Below are 19932 nucleotides of genomic sequence, written 5' to 3'. Positions count from 1 at the left end.
CACGAAATATAAAGTGAGCACTAGTTCATTTTTATTGTCTCATTAAATCCATCTAGTACTGCTAAATTTTATTAAAAGGCAATAAAATCTTTACTATCCTGCACTAACCTCCCCCAAATGCTAATTACCTAATGCCCAAGCCAGGTGCAACTACCTTGAGTAACCAAACAAACTTTCCTCAACTGTCTTTCGAAACAGCTGCAATGGTTTCAGCGACTCAATGGGCTTTTTACTAAGGGAAGGAGGATAAAGCCACATATCCAGAAGCAATTGCTGGCCCACAGCTGCTTTCGCCAGGCCCCAGAGTGCCAATTAAATTTAATTTAAGGCGACATTTGCCGCCAGCCATCCACAGTTGCATTTGTCTTCGGCCAAAAGAATGATGATGATGGTCTTTCACTCTCGAAACGATCCTCAAGTCGCCGCAGATACAGCCATCGGATGTGGCACATCGATGGGGCTATTTTCGATGCCACCGATTAGCCTATTGGCCGAGTGAAAAACTTTTAACTTTAACCCTTTGCAGGGCCCGTGTCTGGGAATGGGAATGGGAATTGGAATTGGAATTGCTCTGGCTCTGCTCTTCTCACTGTCTATTTTTGGTTGGTGCCCGCTCGTACACTCGCGAAAAGCTAAAGACATCGGGTCGATCGGACGATCCCCGATCTACACTCCGGCGTAGCACAGATTCCGCTGCTCTTTCTGTTTTTCAGTAGAAAACCGTTGGCCGCGCAAATCGCACGGATGCGGGCGGGCTAATATCCAAGAGATACCAAGAAAACAGATCAGTCAGAGAACAAGAGAAAAGGTGGACAAGACATACTCCAATCAGATCGGATCGGCGGACTGAGGAAAATACGCAAAATTGATGGTTAAAATAAATAAATAAATGAGTTTTCGGTGCGCGTCGAAAGTGCAGTGCGCGTTTCACAGCCGGATTGCGATTCATGTATCCATAATAAAAATGCCCAAAAGCATAAGACACAAATCGGCAAAAATATTTCGAAAATAACCTGCAGCAACAGCAGAAAACTCATTAATTTTCCAAATAGCCCGCAAAACAAAAAATTAAAAAAAAGAAAGCAACAAATAAACGTATCTCACGGATGCGAAATTCGGTGTGCGGCTGTAATTTTAAACGCATTTCTTGCGCTTGTTTTGACATTGAAATGAAACAACAATAACAATCGGATAATTAAAACGGAGAAAACACACGCCAACAACAGATACAGATATACACCTGCCGTCTGCCCAACCTAGATACAAAAATCGATCTCTCCGAAGAGCAAAGAAATCAGGGAACTTGGAGAACTCAGGGAATACGAGAAGATGACCACGCGCGGTATACGGCGTAAGAAGTCCACTCTGACGGAGTTGAAGATAGCCGTGATCGGGGCGCCCAGTGTTGGAAAGAGCGGTAAGAATCGAAATACCGCCATGCCAAGTGCTTCGACAACAACAGCAACAGCACAAAACAATCCGAGCAATAGCAGACGTATCCGATAGATACTTCTGTAGCATGGATGCCGAGCAACAACAGCAAATTAGTTGAGCAATCGCCGATTCGTGTATATTTAGACATTTGTTTGTTTTGTTTATAAAGTGGCAGCATCAGCATACATATACGAATGCAGATATCCCCAATACACACCAACACACTCTCGCTGCCGGGAGTATCTGTGTGAGGCGGCTGCTGCCACTTTGGCATTGCCTGCCGCTTTAATCGCTTTCCACCGTTTGATTTGACAAGCGGCTCTGGCCAAAAGACCAGGCCATGCTCTTATTTACGACGACCCATAGCATAGTACACTGAAAAAATTACAGTCCTAAAAAATATTTAAATAGAATTTGTTTGATTACTGCTGAATAATTTTCAATACTTATTCAATATGTTTTTTATATCATCTCTAGATTATTTTTTGAAAATTGTAAAATAATGTTTTAAGACAGTAGGTATCTCAAAAATATAATAAATAAGTTTGGTTTTTTTTTATGTTTCTTGCAGTTCATTTCAATCATTTGTTTCAAATCATATGGATTTGTTTTGTCAAAATGTAAAAACAATTTTTTCTTGAATGAACAGGTATCCCTAAATTTGTTTAGTGTAAGGGCTAAGATCGTATATATATGCTAAAAAGATCACAGATCATTGGCAGCAGAGACGTTGCATATTTCTTCGATGCAAACGACTTAGCATAAATTGATGTTCCCTGTCAGGCAGCACGTATGCCAGGAAGCCCTGAAATAAATTTAATTTGTAGCACTTTGTTGGGTCCCATGCCTGGGATGATACTAATGATGATGATGGCTTTAGACGGGAAATTTATTTTCGCGGCTGTCAACTTTGGGTTAGCCCTTCGAGGTTTATGTCCCTGGTATCGAATAAAATTCCTAAATTCCTAGATATTTCAACTTTGGTAAAAAAAAGTACATGGTAAAAATTCTCTAAAAAACCATCTCGAACTGGAGTTTTCTCTGCAAAAATTGATGTTTTTATTCTGTGAAATTCCGAAACAATTTAAATTTGTAGCATTTTGTTAGGCGCCAGCCATGAGACGATGATGGCTTTGGCCGGGAAATTTATTCCGGCTGTCAACTTCGGGTTACACCTGCGTGCTATATGTCCCCGGTCACAAATAATTTCGAGTGCAAATAGCATAGAAAAAGCGGCGGGGCCAGCCGAAGATCGTGAACAGTGGAGCCGCATGAAATATGACTAGAAAATATGCTCCACTAATAAATATAATGTGGATGAAAAACCAAGAAAAAAGACAACATGTCAGGCAGTCTGCAACTGGGTTTGGCTCTTGTGACAAACGAATGAGTTACGTCTGCTAGTGTTATTGATGGGGAGGAAATAATAAAGTGTTTTAACTGAAAATGTTTAAAACGCTTAAACTGCACTATTAAGTTGTAATCTTTACTCTCCTTTTTTTTTGGTAAAGTAATGATAACTCGGAATACAAATTTATATTTTTATGGTTTTCAATTATTATGTTATCATGTCTAGTCACTTATCCAAACTATTTTATTTAAAAGATTTAACCTAAGTAAGACACCCTTTAGTGAAAATTTAACTTAAAATACAAAGCCAATTTAAAACAAATTGCAATTGCCCAAAGCAATTCAAAATCTCTTAATTTCCTGGGCCATAAAAACAAAACAGCCCAAAGCAAAAGAAATTCCTCCTCCTATATCAGCTAACATATAATGGCAAATGCATATTTGTTTAATAAATTTATTGCCACATATTTTAATGTCACTCCGCCACATTCTCTGGCCAAAGACCGGGGAAAATATTTAATTCAACTGTGTGTCTATGTCTGTGGATGCGGTGGGGCAATTAAATCGCCCACATCCACCTCCAAGCCCGCCGAAAAATTCACCGTGCACCCGCACATACGCAATTGTCTATATGGCTATACATATAGACCTAGACGCGATCAGTGCCCAGCAGGCGGAGAAGACGCCATCACCATTGCCATTCCGGCGTCGTGCGTCGAAGAATTTAAACGTTGACCTCGCGGAAAATAAAAAAGAAAATTCGGAAAACATAAATATTGAGAGAAAAGCACTGGGCAAATGTATGCGGTGTTGGGAAAATAAATGATGAAAATGTCATTAAAAAGTCGCGAGGCAACCAAGGCAACCACTAGCCACACAAAAAACTCACACGCGAACGCAAAAGGCCATTAATACAGTCAGGCTTCAATAACTCATTTTATGATATTTGAAATTAGTTAGTATTAATTAAATAGGTTCTTAAATTTAGGGTATAGTTTCAAATAAAAATTCAATTTTTTAAATGCCCTTAAAATTCGTTAATAACAATTGGTTCCAATAAATCAAAAACAGCTTTCGACAAAAGTCTTGACAAAAGACAATAACTTATTGGGTTAGAAAATTCCCCCGTACCTAAGAAATTTTCTTATTATGAAATCTGTTGAGTTCTTCATGCTTGAGCTCCACTGTATATTCTAAACATTGTCATCCTCGCTTGAAGTGGCACCTGAGGTTTCAGTTCCCAGCGCTACTGTGTTGTTTTCGCTTAGCCGCGAGTTCAAAGGACTTGCATAGGAAATGACCAAAGACCAGGCCGGGCCCGGATGAACTTCACCCCCTCGACAGGACACGAGGCCTACGAAGGACGAGGTTTGTTGGCCCGAGGCACGCAACTTTAGGGCTCAGCGTTTTGTTGCCCGGCAGCCGAATCGGGTTTATTAACCCCACAAGGCGCAATTTCCACCTGCCCCGGTCGCTCCCGGTTCTCCTGCCATTGTCCCTGCAAGCCATTTTGGCAGGACTCAAAGGACTCCGCAGGACTACTCGCACTTCACGCTCGCTTAAGTGCTGACCCATATATCCTGGATTAGGGGTTGCTCGGTCTGTGGAGGGCGTTACCCTGGTTTACACCTGATCCCGCTGATAGCGAACCTGACAATAAATTAAATTCATGTTACGTAAATGGTTTTGGTTATTTAATTTGATTGCAGCTCTAATTGTGCGTTTCTTGACAAAGCGTTACATCGGGGAGTACGATCATCAGACTGAGAATCGCTATAAGCATGAGGCGATGGTGGATGGCGAACCGGTGCTATTCGAAATACTCGACACATGTCCCAAGGTGGGTGAAGTAATATCAGACAAAACTCTATAAAATATTATAGTATTGGAAATACTTTGTTTCCAGGCCGAGGACGAATACCCAAATGCAGCTGAGCTCGTCCAATGGGCCGATGGCCTACTGCTGGTCTACTCTATCACAGATCGCAAGAGCTTCAACTATATACGCCGTGCCAAATCCGATCTTCAGTCCGATACTCCCGTCCAACTCTGCGCCAATAAGGTGGACATGGTGCACTTGCGCCAGGTGAGCCGCGACGAGGGCGAAATCCTGGCCAAGGACTTCGAGTGCAAGTTCAGCGAGGTCTCCGCCGCCGACCATGTGGACCAGGTGGCCGAGGTCTTCAACGAGCTGTGCAAGGAGGTGCTGGCCTCCAAGCGCAAGTCCAAGCAGAGTCTGCTCGAGAGGATGCTCGGCGGAGCACGGCCCTACAGCCGGGGGAAGAGCGACAGCAATTTGCCAAAAGACTGATAGCGGTGATGGTTGACGATTTTAATGTAAATAAATGTAAATTTTTCTTAAATCATATGGCATTTTTTAATGTATTTAATTTAATAACCTTGATTGGTTTTAAACTCTACATGAGGCTTTAATTATGAAAGTATTAGCCTTTTTTGTATCGCTTTTGATCAATTTTTTCACAGCTTTCTTACTTTAAAAAAATTTATTTTTCCATCCCTATACAATTTTTTAATTGAGGAGGAAACTTCTCGAGTTATGGTCATGTTAGACTCTCTTGATCTTTGACTAACTGCCTTTTTAAAATAATATTCAAATAATGTACAGTCATAAGCAGGGGGCTTAGGTTGTTTGGAACCCGCTTCCCTAAAATACTTGTTTTGATTAGATATATATCCAATAAAAGGAAATGCATTTCACAACACTCAGCTTTTGACAGTGATCAAGTAATAATACAAGCTTTCAAAACCACTGATTCAATGAGTGGCGCCCCCACTAAATATGTAAGATATGAGTAAAATATAAGTAAAATATAAGAAAAAGGTATGTATAATATAAGTAAAATAAAGAGAATATGGAAGTCGGAAGTACAGTCTCGCGGCTTTCCGGAAAAGGACCTGTACACAACATACGGACACAAGGAACACGTTGAAAAAAACCACCAAGTGATAAGTATCTCCAAGTCTTTAAGAAATACTTTTCACCACGAAAACATAAATTAATATAAAATTGGGTCAACACAATATTATTACCTTACCAAGAATGTATTTCAGCTGTCGTTTAATTGTTAAAACGATACAACTATTTGTACATTTTCATTAACAATTATTAACGTGATGATAAGGATAATAAAAATAAATAAGTGATAATGAAAAAGAGTAAGGAACAAGAACCTTCTAACTATGTACAGTCAAACTTCACAACTTTAAACGTTAATAAATACACTACCCGTGCAAATAAAACAAGTTCGACTTACAAAACCATCAAATTGTGAAGTTCGTGCTATGGAAGCTTAACTGTATTTTTAGAGGAACATATTTGAAATAACAACTGCAATTTAGCTAGTTAAAACCCTCTATTAACGAAGAATGTGTCGGATCACTACTTTGTAGGTGATTCCCTATCCCAGTGGCGACCTTTGATATCGCCACCATCATTGGGCAAACTTCCGCCTTCAGAGCGCGTGTTTTTAATTAGCCAAAGTCAACAAGATGTCCAGTGGAGCGTGTAAACCTACTTAAGACTTTCGGTTCCAGACTCTATATGCAGCTCCAGATGAGGCTGGCAAACAGATCACTTTGTACTCAGTTGTTGACATTGCGTCAGCTCTCTTTCTGCGTATCCCACTGTTACCCGATTTGTTTGCCTAGCTAAAATCATAATATTGACACCAACAGTCAATGGGAACAGTGATGGGATGATGATGCGCAGAATCAGGCCCAAATCAAGTCGATTCCAATCGCGTGCCGCTGCCTGGAGTGCAATAATTATCGCTCATACGCCCCGTCGACCATCTGGCTGAATGCCTTTTAAGCCAGACAGGGCGGCTGCTTGGCAACCAGCTAATGGGAAATTATATGCACGATTTTCTTGCGATTGTTTAACAACATTGACTGCTTTTGGCATGAAATCTCACAGGTTTTCTCCACTTACTTTTCGTACTTATGTATTAACTCTGCTTGTTTTTTTTTTTCGCTGCAGCTTTGCTTAATTAGTATTGCATTTAAAATTCTAATTTTAATTTATGATCGAAAGTGGTCTTGGTATCTGGGCCCTTAGCTACCGATGCAGCACTTATCTGGGCCGCCAGGTGCTGTAATCCATATTCCGAGTGGTTTGAACTGTTTAAAAGTCGCGCAGCTGGCCAACGTGGTCGTAATTGTCTGGCCAATTGGTGCTGTAATCGTTTTTAATTATGGACACTGTGACATTACTAGTTCTGGAGGGAGACTTTGCATGCCCCGCAGAAACGAGATGGATTCTATATTAGTGGGCCTTACAAACGTTTTATAAAAGGAATGTGTTCAAACAGGAACATAAAACATTAATATATATTGACTAAGATTCAAGACTAACATTCCTGTCTTAAGAAGGTGCTATAAATAATATCAGTTCAATGAATGGAAAATAATGGTACCCACATTTTATAATATTAAAATTGCTTGAATCTGAATGTGGCTTTAAAGAAAGAAGAAGCAATCACTTCTAAATAGAAAATGTGTCAGCATTCAGGGATACCCCCATAAAAAACCTGGCAGGCTAGTAATCTCCACCAGGGAAAATCTATGTAATACTACGAATATCTTATCTAAAAATATCGCACTTATTTATGGATGCAACTCTCACGCCCCTAAATATTCATAAGACCAGCTGTTCTAGCTTGGATATGCAAATGAGGGCTTGGAGAAAAAAAAAACACCCTCCCCACGCCTGGAGATTGACGGGGTGGAAACCTGTTCATACTCTAATTAGCCCGAGAGCTATTGCGATTATAAATGCTCGATCATTTAAATTGGAACCGGCCAACAGGTGCACCTCTGGCTAACGGTTTGGCTGCAGATATTCACACCTCCAGCAAATAGTCGAGGTTCCAGCTAAGTATGACAAAGACTAGATTTAGTATCTTTGAAAAGTTCAAGACTCGCGTTTCGATTGCAATTAATTGGCACGAAATGGCGGCCAGAATGCCAAAGCCAAATGCAGAATTTGGCCATGCCAGCTGTAAGTCATTGACTTTGATATTCGATTAGCCAAAGCCAAATATCAAATACCAAATACTGGTAATAGCAATAATGGCCGTAGACATGTTCTAGTTAATTCCTTTGGCTACTGTCAAAGCCAAGCTCCAGCTAACCTTGGCTTTTGTATTTTGGGTTTTGGTTTGTTCGCTGTGTGTGCTTTTTTATGCGGCTTTAATTAGCCAAATTTGAAATGTTGGCGGCGGCTGTAAATGAAACGTGTTTCGCTCTTGGAGCTCTGCGCACTGCCACTGCCATTGGCTTTATTCTTGTTATGTGTTTTTATCGTTTTATTTTCTTCTCGGCAGTGTAAAAAAACTTAAACAATTAATGAAAAGTGTTTAATTGCAAAGTGCATTGGGCTTCCGGCAATTATCTCGACGTTGCCCCGGTTCAACAAACCCGTGCTAGCGCCACGTTTCCTGCAACCCTAACCCATTTGCTCAGTGGCCTTGACAGAAGACCATAAGAACCTTATGTGCCGACCAGGTCCCAACTGACCAGCGGCACGTAGTCCGCCGAGTCCGAGTCGCTCTTGGCAATCGAATCAAGTGCAAATGTTTGCCCACGCCAAACGCAGCGCAAAGTATTTAGTCAGCCTTTTAAACCTGACCCAAATCAGTCGGACAATTACCCGATTACAGCCCCAACAAAAGCCAACTAAAGTTGATAAATGCCCAGCCTTAGCTCCAGCTAAACTTCGCTGCCAATTCATATTTTTTAGTATCAAGTAATGGCCATATTGGAGATATATCAGCAATTGTCATTAACTATAGTATACCAAGTGCTTAATGGGTATATCGAAGCAGGCAGTTTGTTAGGCATATTAATAAACTTTTCTTCGTTATTAAAAAGATTGATATAATTTCTCAAGCCTAAGGGCTAAAATTATTAAAGTAATTAAAAAAGCTAGTATTGGGCATTAAACTCAAATTCAAGTCTATAAATCATTCATGGTTACTACTATAATTTTAGTACAGCTGCATGAGACTACGCTAATTAGCTAATAAACCTTAAATAAAATCTAGAACAAGACCAAGCTCAAGTTCAAGTTACGAATGAAATATTATAAAAATTTGTTCCTATGACCTTCTACATAACACACATGTAAGATATTCTGGTCATTACAATTTTAATTATAAATAACAAATCTTACAAATCTTACATCAATTTTATTACATTAACCCATGAGAATAACACATAACACACGTGTAAGAGATTCTAGTTATTAAAATTTTAATTAAAAATAATCTCGCAATTCTTACATAAATTCTATAACATTAACCCATGGGAATTCCCAAGACTTGGCTTAAATATTGGCTCAAACGAAGTGTAAAGTAGCTTAAAGTAACACCATTGAAGCATAAAGGCAATATTCCAATAAATAATTCAAATCAGTTGCATGTCAATCCATCAATTTCTTTAAGATTAGTCAATAGGGTTCAATAAAAATATATCGTTAAAGAAGCAAATAAACCTCTTTTCAGCACACGTACAAAAGATTGTAGGTATTATTGCAATAATTAGCCAATAAATATCACCCAAGGGAAATCCCGAGCACTAGTTCATATAGGAAAACACCTCGTTTTGATGATCGGCACACCTGCGAGGGCATTTTAGTTTCGATACATCTGTTCCTTATCGTTCTGATTTCATATTAATATCATTATAATTGGACGACAACGTGGGCGTTCCCACGATTCCCCTCCATATCGCCTACATCCGATCGGCAGCCGCTAATTGTCGCTGTTGCTGTTGCTGTGCCGCCGCAGTTCGAAACTATTAGCACATTCAATTTCAATTCAAACAGCCAATTATTATATCACAATAAACTCATACTCGCAGTCGTATACGTATTGTAATTGCCATATGATAAATCCGCTCAGGTGTTATTTATTTATCAGATTTTTTTTCCTTTCCACAATTAATATGCTGAGGTAGGTCATGTTAAAACAGCTGTCGCCTTTGATAATCAGAAAATTATTAATTTAAATACTCTACATGCCAGCTAAATATCAATCATAATCACAGGCACCGAAAATTGGACAGATAAAAAATAGTTGGGAAAGAAAAGCTCTACTGTAGTAATTATAGCATGCTCGTGTGCAATTAAAGACTAATTACTGAAGCTCGCTAATTAAAATAAATTGGCATAGCTTAAGAATAGAATAAAATATTTCCATCAGAGGCCCCTTTCCAATTGTTAATCATGACTACAGGATCTTTGGCAAGTCAAGGTGTGCAAAAAAATCCATTGTCAATAGCTAGAGGCGTTTTTTAGTGCCACAGCCCCTCCCAGAAATGTAGTTCCTTTTCGAGTTTAAACGGTTTCAACTTTATTCATATGATAGCGAATAAATATACACACATATAAGACGGAAAGACATATTTATTTGTGATATCTGCACGTTTTTTCCACTAATAATATTTTTTCTTTTATTGGTTTTTTTGCAGAACCAACGAAGCCTGGCTTGGAGACCAACTGCGCTTTAAATTGGTTATATATTTGTATGCGAATATAATTAGTTATTAGTTTGGCTAATTGCTTGCAGAAATGTTAACACTCGGTTGGCTTTCGATCCAATTGCAACTACATCGAACAATAACAATAAAATTCCACGCTACGTTAACTTTAAATATGTAATATTCTTGATCCCAATGTCGAATTCACTTGAACATTTTTGTAATTACTTTATAATGGTATATATTGTGGTCCAAGGGTTTTTGATTATTAAGTACACATCAATACGATTTCTTAAATATTTTGTATATAGCTCCACTTTGTTAATTTTTCTTATTTCACTCTCTTATTCATTTCTTTAAATTCACAATCTCCTTCCCTAAAGATGTCTTTTTAATACAAGATTTAAAATAAAAATTCCCTTTTCATGTCGTAAATTGTTCCCTAAACAGAATCAGACTTTAGAGTTGCTAATTGCCAAAGAAGATAATCAAATGAAGAAACCAAAGAGTAATTATTTTTCAATTGCATTTTTAATTTTATTAATACACAAAACTTAAATAAAATAATAATGTTTAAACTCTACATACCTACAATACAATACGTAATAGTCATAAGCATAATAATAGATAATAATAATAATAGTACACAATAGTAATATTGTCGTTTACAGTTATTGTACAATGTAAGAAAATTCTGTTTTGTTTTCCATTTCATTTTGATCTTTTCCGTTTTTTTTTTACGTTTCCTTGATTGTTGTATTTTGGTTCGCCATATTTTGTTTAGAAATACTATCTCCGAATGAAGTTTTAATACCGGGAATACTATATCGCGTGTCTATATAGTCTAGGTAAATATTGTGAGAGACAAAAAGAAGATAATAATAATACAAAAACATTTTGTGTCTGAGTATACAATCGGTTTTGTGTGGTACTTTGCCTACTAAGTGCGGATGTATATGAACTTTGCTTTCCCAGCACTCTTCACTTCACTTAATTCGCTTTGCTTGGCTTTGTTTTCACATCACTTAAACGTCTAACGATTTTTTGGTCCAATAATAGTTGCGGTGATAAATATGCGGGTCTGGTGTGTAAATCGGGGGTGATCAACAAATAAATATGCTTGTTTTTTACCATGTACGCGATTCGACAAAATAAGAACTTTAGATGACAATAAAATAAAATTAAACAAAAAACAATAAACAAAAAATAAAAATAATGCGCGATAATGCCTTAATTTTGGTTTAAGGATTACGTGTACGAGGGATTGTGCGGTATGTCAATTTAAAATTAATTTGTAAAAATGAGACCGTTGCACCTGTATGTGAATGTTTGGTGGTGGGGGGTGGGGCTGTGGTGTTTTGGGCGGTGTTTTTTGGGTGCTTCTACATATTTTCCCCCCATCCATTTAGAACGGGCGTCGCAGCTTGGAGATGGCGTTGGTCAAATGCAAGATCTCCGTGTTCATCTGGTGCACCAAGGTCTCCAGCTTGTCAACGGAGTCCAGGACCTCGACGCGCTCGGTGTGCGGGTTGAAGCGCACCTCGAAGGGACGCGACATGGTGCTGACCCAGCGACGGAACTTGTCCTTGGCATCCTCGAAGCTCTCGGCCACGTAGTAGATGGGCTGGTACTCCTGGTCCTGGTAGGGCTGCACGGCCGTGGAGGCGGGCTCGAAGGCACGGTGCTCGCACTTGTCGCTGATGGCGTGCAGCAGCTCGCCGTAGGAGCTCAGGAGTCCAGCGCCGTAGGCCTTGATCTGACCGTGTTCCTTGCAGAGACCGAACTCAACAGTGAACCAGTAGACCTGGAAATTGCAAGGAATGAGAATACTTATTAGTAACCAATGAAAAAAGGAGATACTTCAGATCTTACGGATGGCATTATAAAGAATTTTAAGGATTTCAAAAATATTGGGTCTTACAAAAGTTAATGGCTCAAAAAAGTTAGGATCATGTAGTTAAAAGTTAAATAAAAAAAAAAGTTAGGATCATTTATAATAGTGAAAAATATTTTTATAACTCAAAAAAGTTAGGATCATTTATAAAGGTGATTAATATTTTTAGGACTAAAAAAAGTTAGCATCATTTATAAAAGTGATAAATATTTTTAGGAAGATAGGATCATTTATAAAGGTGACACATAATATTTTTAGGACTCAAAAAAGTTAGGATCGTGTATTTAAACGTAAAATATTATTAAAAAAACTAAAAAAAAACTTTCTGTTATAAACATCAAATATCCCACTGCACTTTTCAAGACCCAGTTTTTTTCGGATTGGAAAAATCATTGAATCGCGCTTTTTCTGAGTGACTTTGACAGTGACTAAACAATGATCTTGGTGGCGAGCAAAACCAGCCGCGTCATAGCTGCACTTGAGGCTAAGGTCGTTGGTTGCAACTCAATTAAAAACTCACCGTGGACAGCTTCTCGATTTCTTCGTCGGAGGCACCCAGCGAGGCCAGTCCAATCTCCTGCGAGAACTGGGCGAAGCTGGGATCGGCCAGCAGGGGCATGTGACCCAGCAGCTCGTGAATGGAGTCGCTGTAATGACAGAGAATAATGCTTGTTAAAAGTGTGGAAAATGTGCTGGCATAAAGCAATTAGCCTGGTTAAATGAGCTGGGCAGCCGGCCGCAGTTCCTGTAGCCAATTTGCCTGTGTTCCAAGGCACAGAAAGTTGGCTCGGCAAGGAAAGGCGGAAAAGGAAGCCCCGGCACACACAGGCAGGCAGGCAAATGCAATTAGGCTGGGACAAAGAGCCTTTTTGCCCCCCTTTGAAGTGATTTTAACCCCCTGCTAAAATATGTATATAGACTGTATAATAGATACTTACGGCTCGGGGGTGTGGTAGGGCGAGTTGACGTGGCGCACATACTGGGTGCTCTGGAAGATGCGGAAGGCCAGGGAGGCGAGGAAGTCCCGGGCGGTCAGAAGACCGGCGGCAGGACGCAGCGAGAATCCGGTGTTCTTGCGCAGGAAGTCGGACATCTCCTGCAGCTGGGGCAGACGGTTGTCCACGAAGATCTGCTCATCCTGAAGCTTCTGGAAGGCGGCCCGGTACTCGGCACAGGCGTGCTTGGGAGCCAGATCCTGGACGGTCTTGAAGACCGAGCGCCAGGTCTTCACCTCCACATCGGAGTAATCGATGTATGGGATCGGGTCACCGTACTTGTAGGCGAAGGCAATCTCGGCGATGTCCTTGCGACGCTGCCTGTAGACCTTGTCGGCGAATCCGGGATGGTTCATGTCCAAATCGGGCTCGTACTTGGTCATCAGATGGTTGCAGTTGTCCAGCTCGGAGGCATGCTTGGGGAACCAGGGGGCCTTCACATTGAGGTTATTGTCGGCCATCAGATTCATGCTGCTGAAGGAGCCCGACTGCCTGAGGGAGCGGATCAGCTGCAGCAGATTGCCGCGGGTCATGTTCAGCTTGATCAGGACATCGTGATCCACGCCCTCGACACGCGACTGGCGGGACTCAACATGCTGGACGGAGCCATGGAAGGTCTCGATGGCCTTGAGGATGCGGCCCAGGGAGGAGATGCCCTCCTTGAGGCGCACCACCAGGGCGGCACTCTGCATGGCAGCCTCGGCTTCCGGGGACTCCGATGCGGCATTGTCCAACAGAATCTCGTCCTCGGTGAGACCGTAATCTGCAAAAAGGCCAGGAAAGCGAAGGAAAAAAATTATATTATATTATGGTAAGGATGCAATCATCTGCGGCTTAGGGTCACGTAAACGATAAGCGGGCTACGTGGGCGGTGGCGTTGCCAGGCAAACGCATTTCATACTTTTACTAAGTCGAGCGTAACAAATGAAAAAGGGAAATGCGACATTTCAACGCCGCACCCACTCAATTGTCCGTGTGTTGAGTGCTTTTCCTTCTCTGGTCTCAGCACTTTATCATATTAAGCACTTAAATCAATGTCGCACGCTTTTCAAAAGCCCCTCAGAAGTTAAGTACTACTTATGGTAGCGAACCCCCTGCTCACCGTTCTTGGTCGGCTGGCGTTCGCCTTCTGGCTCCTGCGATTGCGACTGGGATTGCTCCTGTTCAACGCTCTCGAACTCAACATCCTCCTCAACTAAAAGGTAATCAAATAAAAAGAAATAATAAAAATCATAATCCAAATCAAATCAAAGACAATAAGCTTGCAGGAAGGGCGAAAAACAAAAGAGGGGAGGGTAGATATTAACCTGCAACATATTCTTCGTCCAGGGGCAGGTTCTCCAGATTGGCTTGCTCGTCCTGGAGCTCCACATTCTGCTCGGCAGGAATGTGCTCCTGAGCCTGCAGAATGCAATCCTCCAGAGAATCGTCTTTAAAATCAAAAATTAAGAACAAAGGGAAACAATAAATAAAGGGGAAGAATAAACAATAAACTAAGGCAAAGGTAAGGTAGGGTAAGTAAATAATAAACTAAGATGTACAAAAGATAATTTGGTAATGTTTAAAGAACAATTTAAAAAATCGAATTTTATTTAAGCCCACTTTTCAAGATTTAAAACTCTATCTTAGGTATATGTATTTTTAGACACCCACTTGTTGAGTTCTTAAAGGCCCTCTTTATAGGTATTTTAATGGAGTTTTAAGCACCCACTTGTTTGATTTGGAATACATACCATTTGCCTTGCTGCGGGCCTCCTCGAGGACGGTTTGTTTGGTCTGCTTGACCACCAGGGTCTCGAATCGGGCATCGTCCACCAGGCTGCGGCGGCGGGATGGATAGCCATTCTGGAAGAGATAGAAACGAATCCCTGTTAGTGACGTCGGCAGGATGTGCAGCGGAAATTGGATGGTTGCCTTGACCTTCAGGCCCGGGTGGTTTCTTCGCCACGCTTGGGTGGTGATTTTGAACAGACTATTGCGCAATTTTAAAGCTTATATAAAATGCCCGTGAAAGCGCCGTCTTCAGATCTTTTCTTTTGGTTTCTTGAATAGACCCGGTCTATTCATGGAACCGGATTGATTGTGATTCAATGTCCCGAATGGTAACTTAATGCGATGTCACCGAATCAAAGCGGTTAGGTGCGAAGATGAATATTGTATGGCTGAAAGCCATCGAAAATCCCCATGCGATTCTGGGGGGAAAAACGCAACTGGCAAGCGTTAAAGGGGGGGTAAAAAGGTTTCCATCAGTTGCAGTTTTCACTGTCATCTTGTTTTTGTTTGTTTATCGGTGGGCTTTTTTCTGATTTTTTTTGTTTTTTGGGCCACCTCTTTGGCTGATGAAAGATGACCAACTCATTGAATCATTTTTATTGATTTCATATTTTGTTTTGGTCGGACGCAGCATAAACATAAACAGAAACAGAGACGAGTCAACAATGAGGCGCGACTGTTTCGGCCAGGCTAAGTGCAGGGGCATAAAGGCAGCCACTTTCACTTATTTGTTAAATAATAACTTAACACACGACTCGTTGGGGCCGCTGGCGATTTGGGCCTTTCGATTTGGGCCGCCTGTTCTTAGAGGTGTGACTTATTGGCCAACTGAGGACCGAATGGAATTGAATTTGGTATCCAAACTGAATTTGCGAAAAGAAAGAAATGCGGGATCACTAAAATGGTCGGGACTGCCGGGCCAACTGGTTTTCGAAACACACAAAACCTTTGGATAGTCACGTATACCAAATCTAGTCACTCTATTTGGTTTATGTTTCTCTTTCGATTCGAATTGGAAAATGGGTTGGTTTTTTTTTTTTGGACTCACCTCAATACTGTAGGATTTCTTGATGGCGAACATCTCGCGGTTCTTTTGGGCTGCTGCAACGGCCATCATTTTGTTTTGTGTGTGTTTTTTGTTTTGTTTAGGGTAATTAACAAAAATTTACGCAAAGTGTTGGCAAAAACACTTAGAATACTATTTGCCTATGTGCTTGGTTGCGCTTTTCTTGTTTGATTTGCAATAAGCACTCGAAATGTGTTGACACTTTCACTGCTTATTGGCGATCTGGCTGGGTTATTGGGAAAATAGCTCCTGAAACTGAACTGTTTGCGTCTAGAATTGAGCTGGACAAGAACTCTCGACTCTCGGATTCACGACGTGGTATCTGGATAATGGTGGCTGTAACTTTTTCTGGATCCTTTCGCGAACTCTCGAAACAGATGATCTCGATATGGTGATATCCTTGTCAGCTAATTGTATTACAACAAACAGAGTCAGCAAACTACTTGAGGCTGGGCGCACAAGTCTTTAGAGCGAATGATAGCGAATCAATGCATGCTCCAGGTCGAGTTGCCGCCGCTTAAATACCCCCAGATTCCGACGGCCAAGTTAACGAACGTTTCCCCCGATTCGTCTGTCGGCCATTCGGTTGGCCCAAACGAGCGACGACGATGACTGGTTTTCGCATGACGCGGCTGTGACGTAGTTGCCCAGCTGGAGCTGGGTTAAAGCCGAGATATGGGGTTTCCTCTCACCAGCAGCCGGAGTGGGTCGAGAATCGACGCGACCAAGTTCAAGTGCGGCAACAGGCTAGAACGTCGCATTGGCCATGTTTTGCTGCTTTCGTTGCTCTTGTCTCTTGGCTAAAAAGCGGGGTTAACCATTAGCGCGTGCGCGTCAGTCGGAGTGGTAGAATACCCAAAAGCCTTTGGAATTGTCGCGGTGGCGTTGGCCAGCTGGAGCGTCATTTGAAAAGCCTTAGCAGGTTATGTAGAAAAATAAAAAAAACCAGAACAAAACAAAACAAAGCTAGCCCAAACCAAAAGTTAAGTATACGCCGTGTGCACGGAGGAAAATAATAAAATATGACATTGTGTACGCCGTTTACTTGGTGTGAGAAATGTTTTCATTTAACAGAATAATGTTTACTTGTGAGATATGAAAAATATTCCTCTCAAGAAATCTCCATTAACTGGAAAATAATAAAATTATCCATTTTATATGAGAACTCTGTTTGTTGAGAAGAATATGGTTCTTTTTCAAAAATGGTTGCTTGGGAGATAAAAAATCTACAATATTTAGAAAATAGATTTTATAAGATCGCTGACTTATATCTTAAAGTCACCAATAATTGCTTTAATGAAATAAAATTAAAAAAATATTACTTATTTGTTGTTTGTTTATTTTATATTTACTATTAATTGTTAACATATTATATTATTCCAATATAAAACGTGTATAGCTTTATAGTCTAAAGTAGTCTAGCTCTAAGTAGTTTTATGCCTTCAATTTCTTACATCCTAGTGTTACAAATTTAAGCAAAACTAAAAATATTAGAATTTAATTAATAACAATATATTTAAAAGTGATTAAGTTACATTTATAACCATTTTTCTGTGTGTAATTACAGTCAAAGATCAGCGGCTGTCAAAGACCCGAGAAAAATACTCCAGATCCTGAATGACTCAACGGTAACTCTAGAGAACTAGGGCGGATGCCGAAGCGGATCATATAGGGACAAAGTGAAAGTGAGCTGGAAAACAAACTATTGATAAACAGGAAGTGCCGATCACATGGGTAAGTGCGTGACCGAGTAGGCGGCACCCGGCCATATCGATTATATTTAAAAGCACATTTAACAACTAATTTGCATGCGTAAATGTAGCACATTAAACTAAGCCGTGGCGTTAAGTACAGTCACATTACAATATCTATGGCATAATTGAAAGCCCCGTCAAAACATCTGGCGATCGGAATTTGCATATGGCAGCTGACGGATTACGAGATCGCATATTGAATATATGTAGATATCTGTATATTCCTGTCCTGTAAGTTGATAACGTTGGCAAGGCTGCCGCCGCTTCTCAAATTGGATGCAGGTCGGCGATTCGAATGACATTTTCAGTGGCAGTGGCAGCTTTATTTTTTATCCAAATTCAGTTAGCGCCGCTCGAGATCGACGCGATTTGCCATTGATCTACATATGTGCACTTGTACTTGCCAACAATCCGGTCATCCTTGCAGCCTGCCTCTAGCGACTAACTAACTATCTAAGCATATTGTGCCGATGTTAATGCGGACCGATCAAATTAGTAGATCAAATCGAGTGATTGAGCTAACGAGCCCGATAATGAGCTAACACATCACATATACGTCTATCTAATCCGATCCGCATTAAGTTATTAAGTCCCCGGGTTGTACAACATCTGGAGTAGCAAAAACATAATTATTCCGCTGATAGATCCATTATACAAATTGGATCGATCAAGTGGGCTTTATGATTCAGGTTGCTGGCGGTTGTGGGAGCTAGGAAATAAATTTAACTACATTTATGAGGCTTTAGGAGTAATATTGATTTTAAATTTAATTTTATAAGCTCTGAGCTAAAATATTTTTGTATTGCTTTTAAGATTTTTTATATTTTAAGAGCAAAAAGAGTAACTACGGTGACTTTAGTAATTAAACAATTTTATAAAAGACCTATAAAGGCCTATAAAATAAACTGCGCACTTTATTACCCATTAGTCATTTGCAAAAAGTTCCCACATGACCCACCACACCATTCACATTTGGCTAAACATTTACTTCCGATTTTCGTGCAATATTTTAGGAAGTCAATCAAACTTTCAGTTTAAGGTTTTTGCTGTGTTAAGTGCTTATAGATTCATGCCGGCATATATCTTAATCTTAAACACCTTCGATTGCCTTGACGGCCGGGGCAAACTTTTCTTCCGACATTAGTTTTCTACTATTGTTCTTTGCGCGGGATTGCATAATTAAGGCACAGCCTCTATTTTTTTTCGCTGCTTAATTCTCTCTTATTTTTTTTTATTAAATATTTAAATTTAATTGTGCACGGCGCATACGCTTTGCTCATTCTAAAGGTATTAGATATAAGACGGCAAACAATATGCAAACGAATATACGAGCACACGCCCAAGGTTTCAGAAGTCACAAAATTGTTTCATATACACGGAGTTTCAGTTTTTAGTCGTGATTCATGGAGGCGGTGGCCGTTCACTGGGATTTCCTTGTCCTTGGCCGTGAACCTTTTAACGGTTGACTAGCTCCTAAGCGATCTCCCCATCTAAAACTCTTTCCCCTCGCACTTGGCCAACCAGTTTGTTTGTTTTATTGAAGTCTCATGATCAAACCATAATCAGTAAAACAGTCTAAATAGGCGATTCCCGCCTCCCTTGCTGTTTATATCTCCACCTCCCGCCCATTAAATAATGTTTAATTGTTTGCTACAAAAAAATTTGAAATGGCTCCTTTGAGAACTGAATTTGGCTCGCGCTTGAAGGTCGATGATATTGGCTTTTGCAATTTTTAAGTTTTGTTACATAAGACGGATTTACTTTTTTCTTTTCGTTTATATTATGTTTTGGCTTTTTCATAGACCTAATGATCAATCATCAAGATAAAAGAGTGTTCAAACAAATTAGATTCTATAATTAAAAATTTCACAGGCGGCAAACGTTGGAAACGACCTTTTCGGATTGTATTCAGTTTTTACTGTGCCACACACATTCATTGTTCTATTAAAATAATGTGTTTATGTTTGCCTCGGTCACGTAGTCCACTATTTTGCCTTAAATGGGAATATCGAAGTACAGTTTCCTTTTGTATCCATTCCATCAATCATAATTGTCGGCATGAAATGCTAAAAAGTTTTCATAAAATCCGGGGAAAGCAGTTCCTGTTGGCCATTTGTATGAAACTGAGAACTAGAGTGGAAAGCAAAGAACGTAAGAATTAATTGA

The 19932-nt window shown here is 40.2% G+C and overlaps 2 protein-coding genes and 1 long non-coding RNA gene across 4 annotated transcripts; 2 read left to right on the top strand and 1 right to left on the bottom strand.

Annotated features, from left to right (window-relative positions):
* Positions 1-712: 712 nt before the first annotated feature.
* Positions 713-5130, top strand: LOC119555033 (ras-related and estrogen-regulated growth inhibitor). The gene is made up of 3 exons (XM_037866180.1): positions 713-1417; positions 4494-4624; positions 4691-5130. The coding sequence occupies exons 1-3, from the start codon at positions 1330-1332 to the stop codon at positions 5093-5095; spliced, it is 624 nt and encodes a 207-aa protein (XP_037722108.1). The 5' UTR covers positions 713-1329; the 3' UTR covers positions 5096-5130.
* A 2289-nt stretch (positions 5131-7419) lies between these two features.
* LOC119552987 lies at positions 7420-11500 on the top strand. Of its 2 annotated transcripts, none has more exons than XR_005219751.1 (2): positions 7420-7681; positions 10276-11500. It is a non-coding gene; the product is annotated as an uncharacterized LOC119552987 (long non-coding RNA). The 2 variants fall into 2 exon arrangements; XR_005219750.1 differs by having other exon boundaries at positions 7676-7804.
* On the bottom strand, positions 10800-16507 carry LOC119552986 (tyrosine 3-monooxygenase). Its single transcript, XM_037863004.1, has 7 exons — positions 15995-16507; positions 14907-15018; positions 14481-14603; positions 14276-14368; positions 13117-13936; positions 12699-12825; positions 10800-12088 (listed from the first exon to the last, which is right to left on the bottom strand). Exons 1-7 carry the CDS (start codon positions 16061-16063, stop codon positions 11690-11692), a joined length of 1743 nt encoding a protein of 580 aa, XP_037718932.1. The 5' UTR covers positions 16064-16507; the 3' UTR covers positions 10800-11689.
* Positions 16508-19932: the final 3425 nt, after the last annotated feature.

The sequence above is a fragment of the Drosophila subpulchrella genome, chromosome 3L (assembly GCF_014743375.2).
Source record: "Drosophila subpulchrella strain 33 F10 #4 breed RU33 chromosome 3L, RU_Dsub_v1.1 Primary Assembly, whole genome shotgun sequence".
Classification (NCBI taxonomy): Eukaryota; Metazoa; Arthropoda; class Insecta; order Diptera; family Drosophilidae; genus Drosophila; species Drosophila subpulchrella.
This window is presented reverse-complemented; position numbering and strand designations above follow the sequence as displayed.

Bases quoted from the DNA above. Each gene is read 5' to 3' on its own strand.
- LOC119555033 (XM_037866180.1), top strand. From the start codon at position 1,330: ATGACCACGCGCGGTATACGGCGTAAGAAGTCCACTCTGACGGAGTTG. The intron at 1,418-4,493 runs GTAAGAATCGAA...ATTTGATTGCAG, and splicing joins GCCCAGTGTTGGAAAGAGCG to CTCTAATTGTGCGTTTCTTG. The intron at 4,625-4,690 runs GTGGGTGAAGTA...CTTTGTTTCCAG, and splicing joins TACTCGACACATGTCCCAAG to GCCGAGGACGAATACCCAAA.
- LOC119552986 (XM_037863004.1), bottom strand. From the start codon at position 16,063: ATGATGGCCGTTGCAGCAGCCCAAAAGAACCGCGAGATGTTCGCCATC. The intron at 14,369-14,480 runs GTTAATATCTAC...ATTACCTTTTAG, and splicing joins GGACGAAGAATATGTTGCAG to TTGAGGAGGATGTTGAGTTC. The intron at 12,089-12,698 runs GTGAGTTTTTAA...TGCAATTTCCAG, and splicing joins AAATCGAGAAGCTGTCCACG to GTCTACTGGTTCACTGTTGA.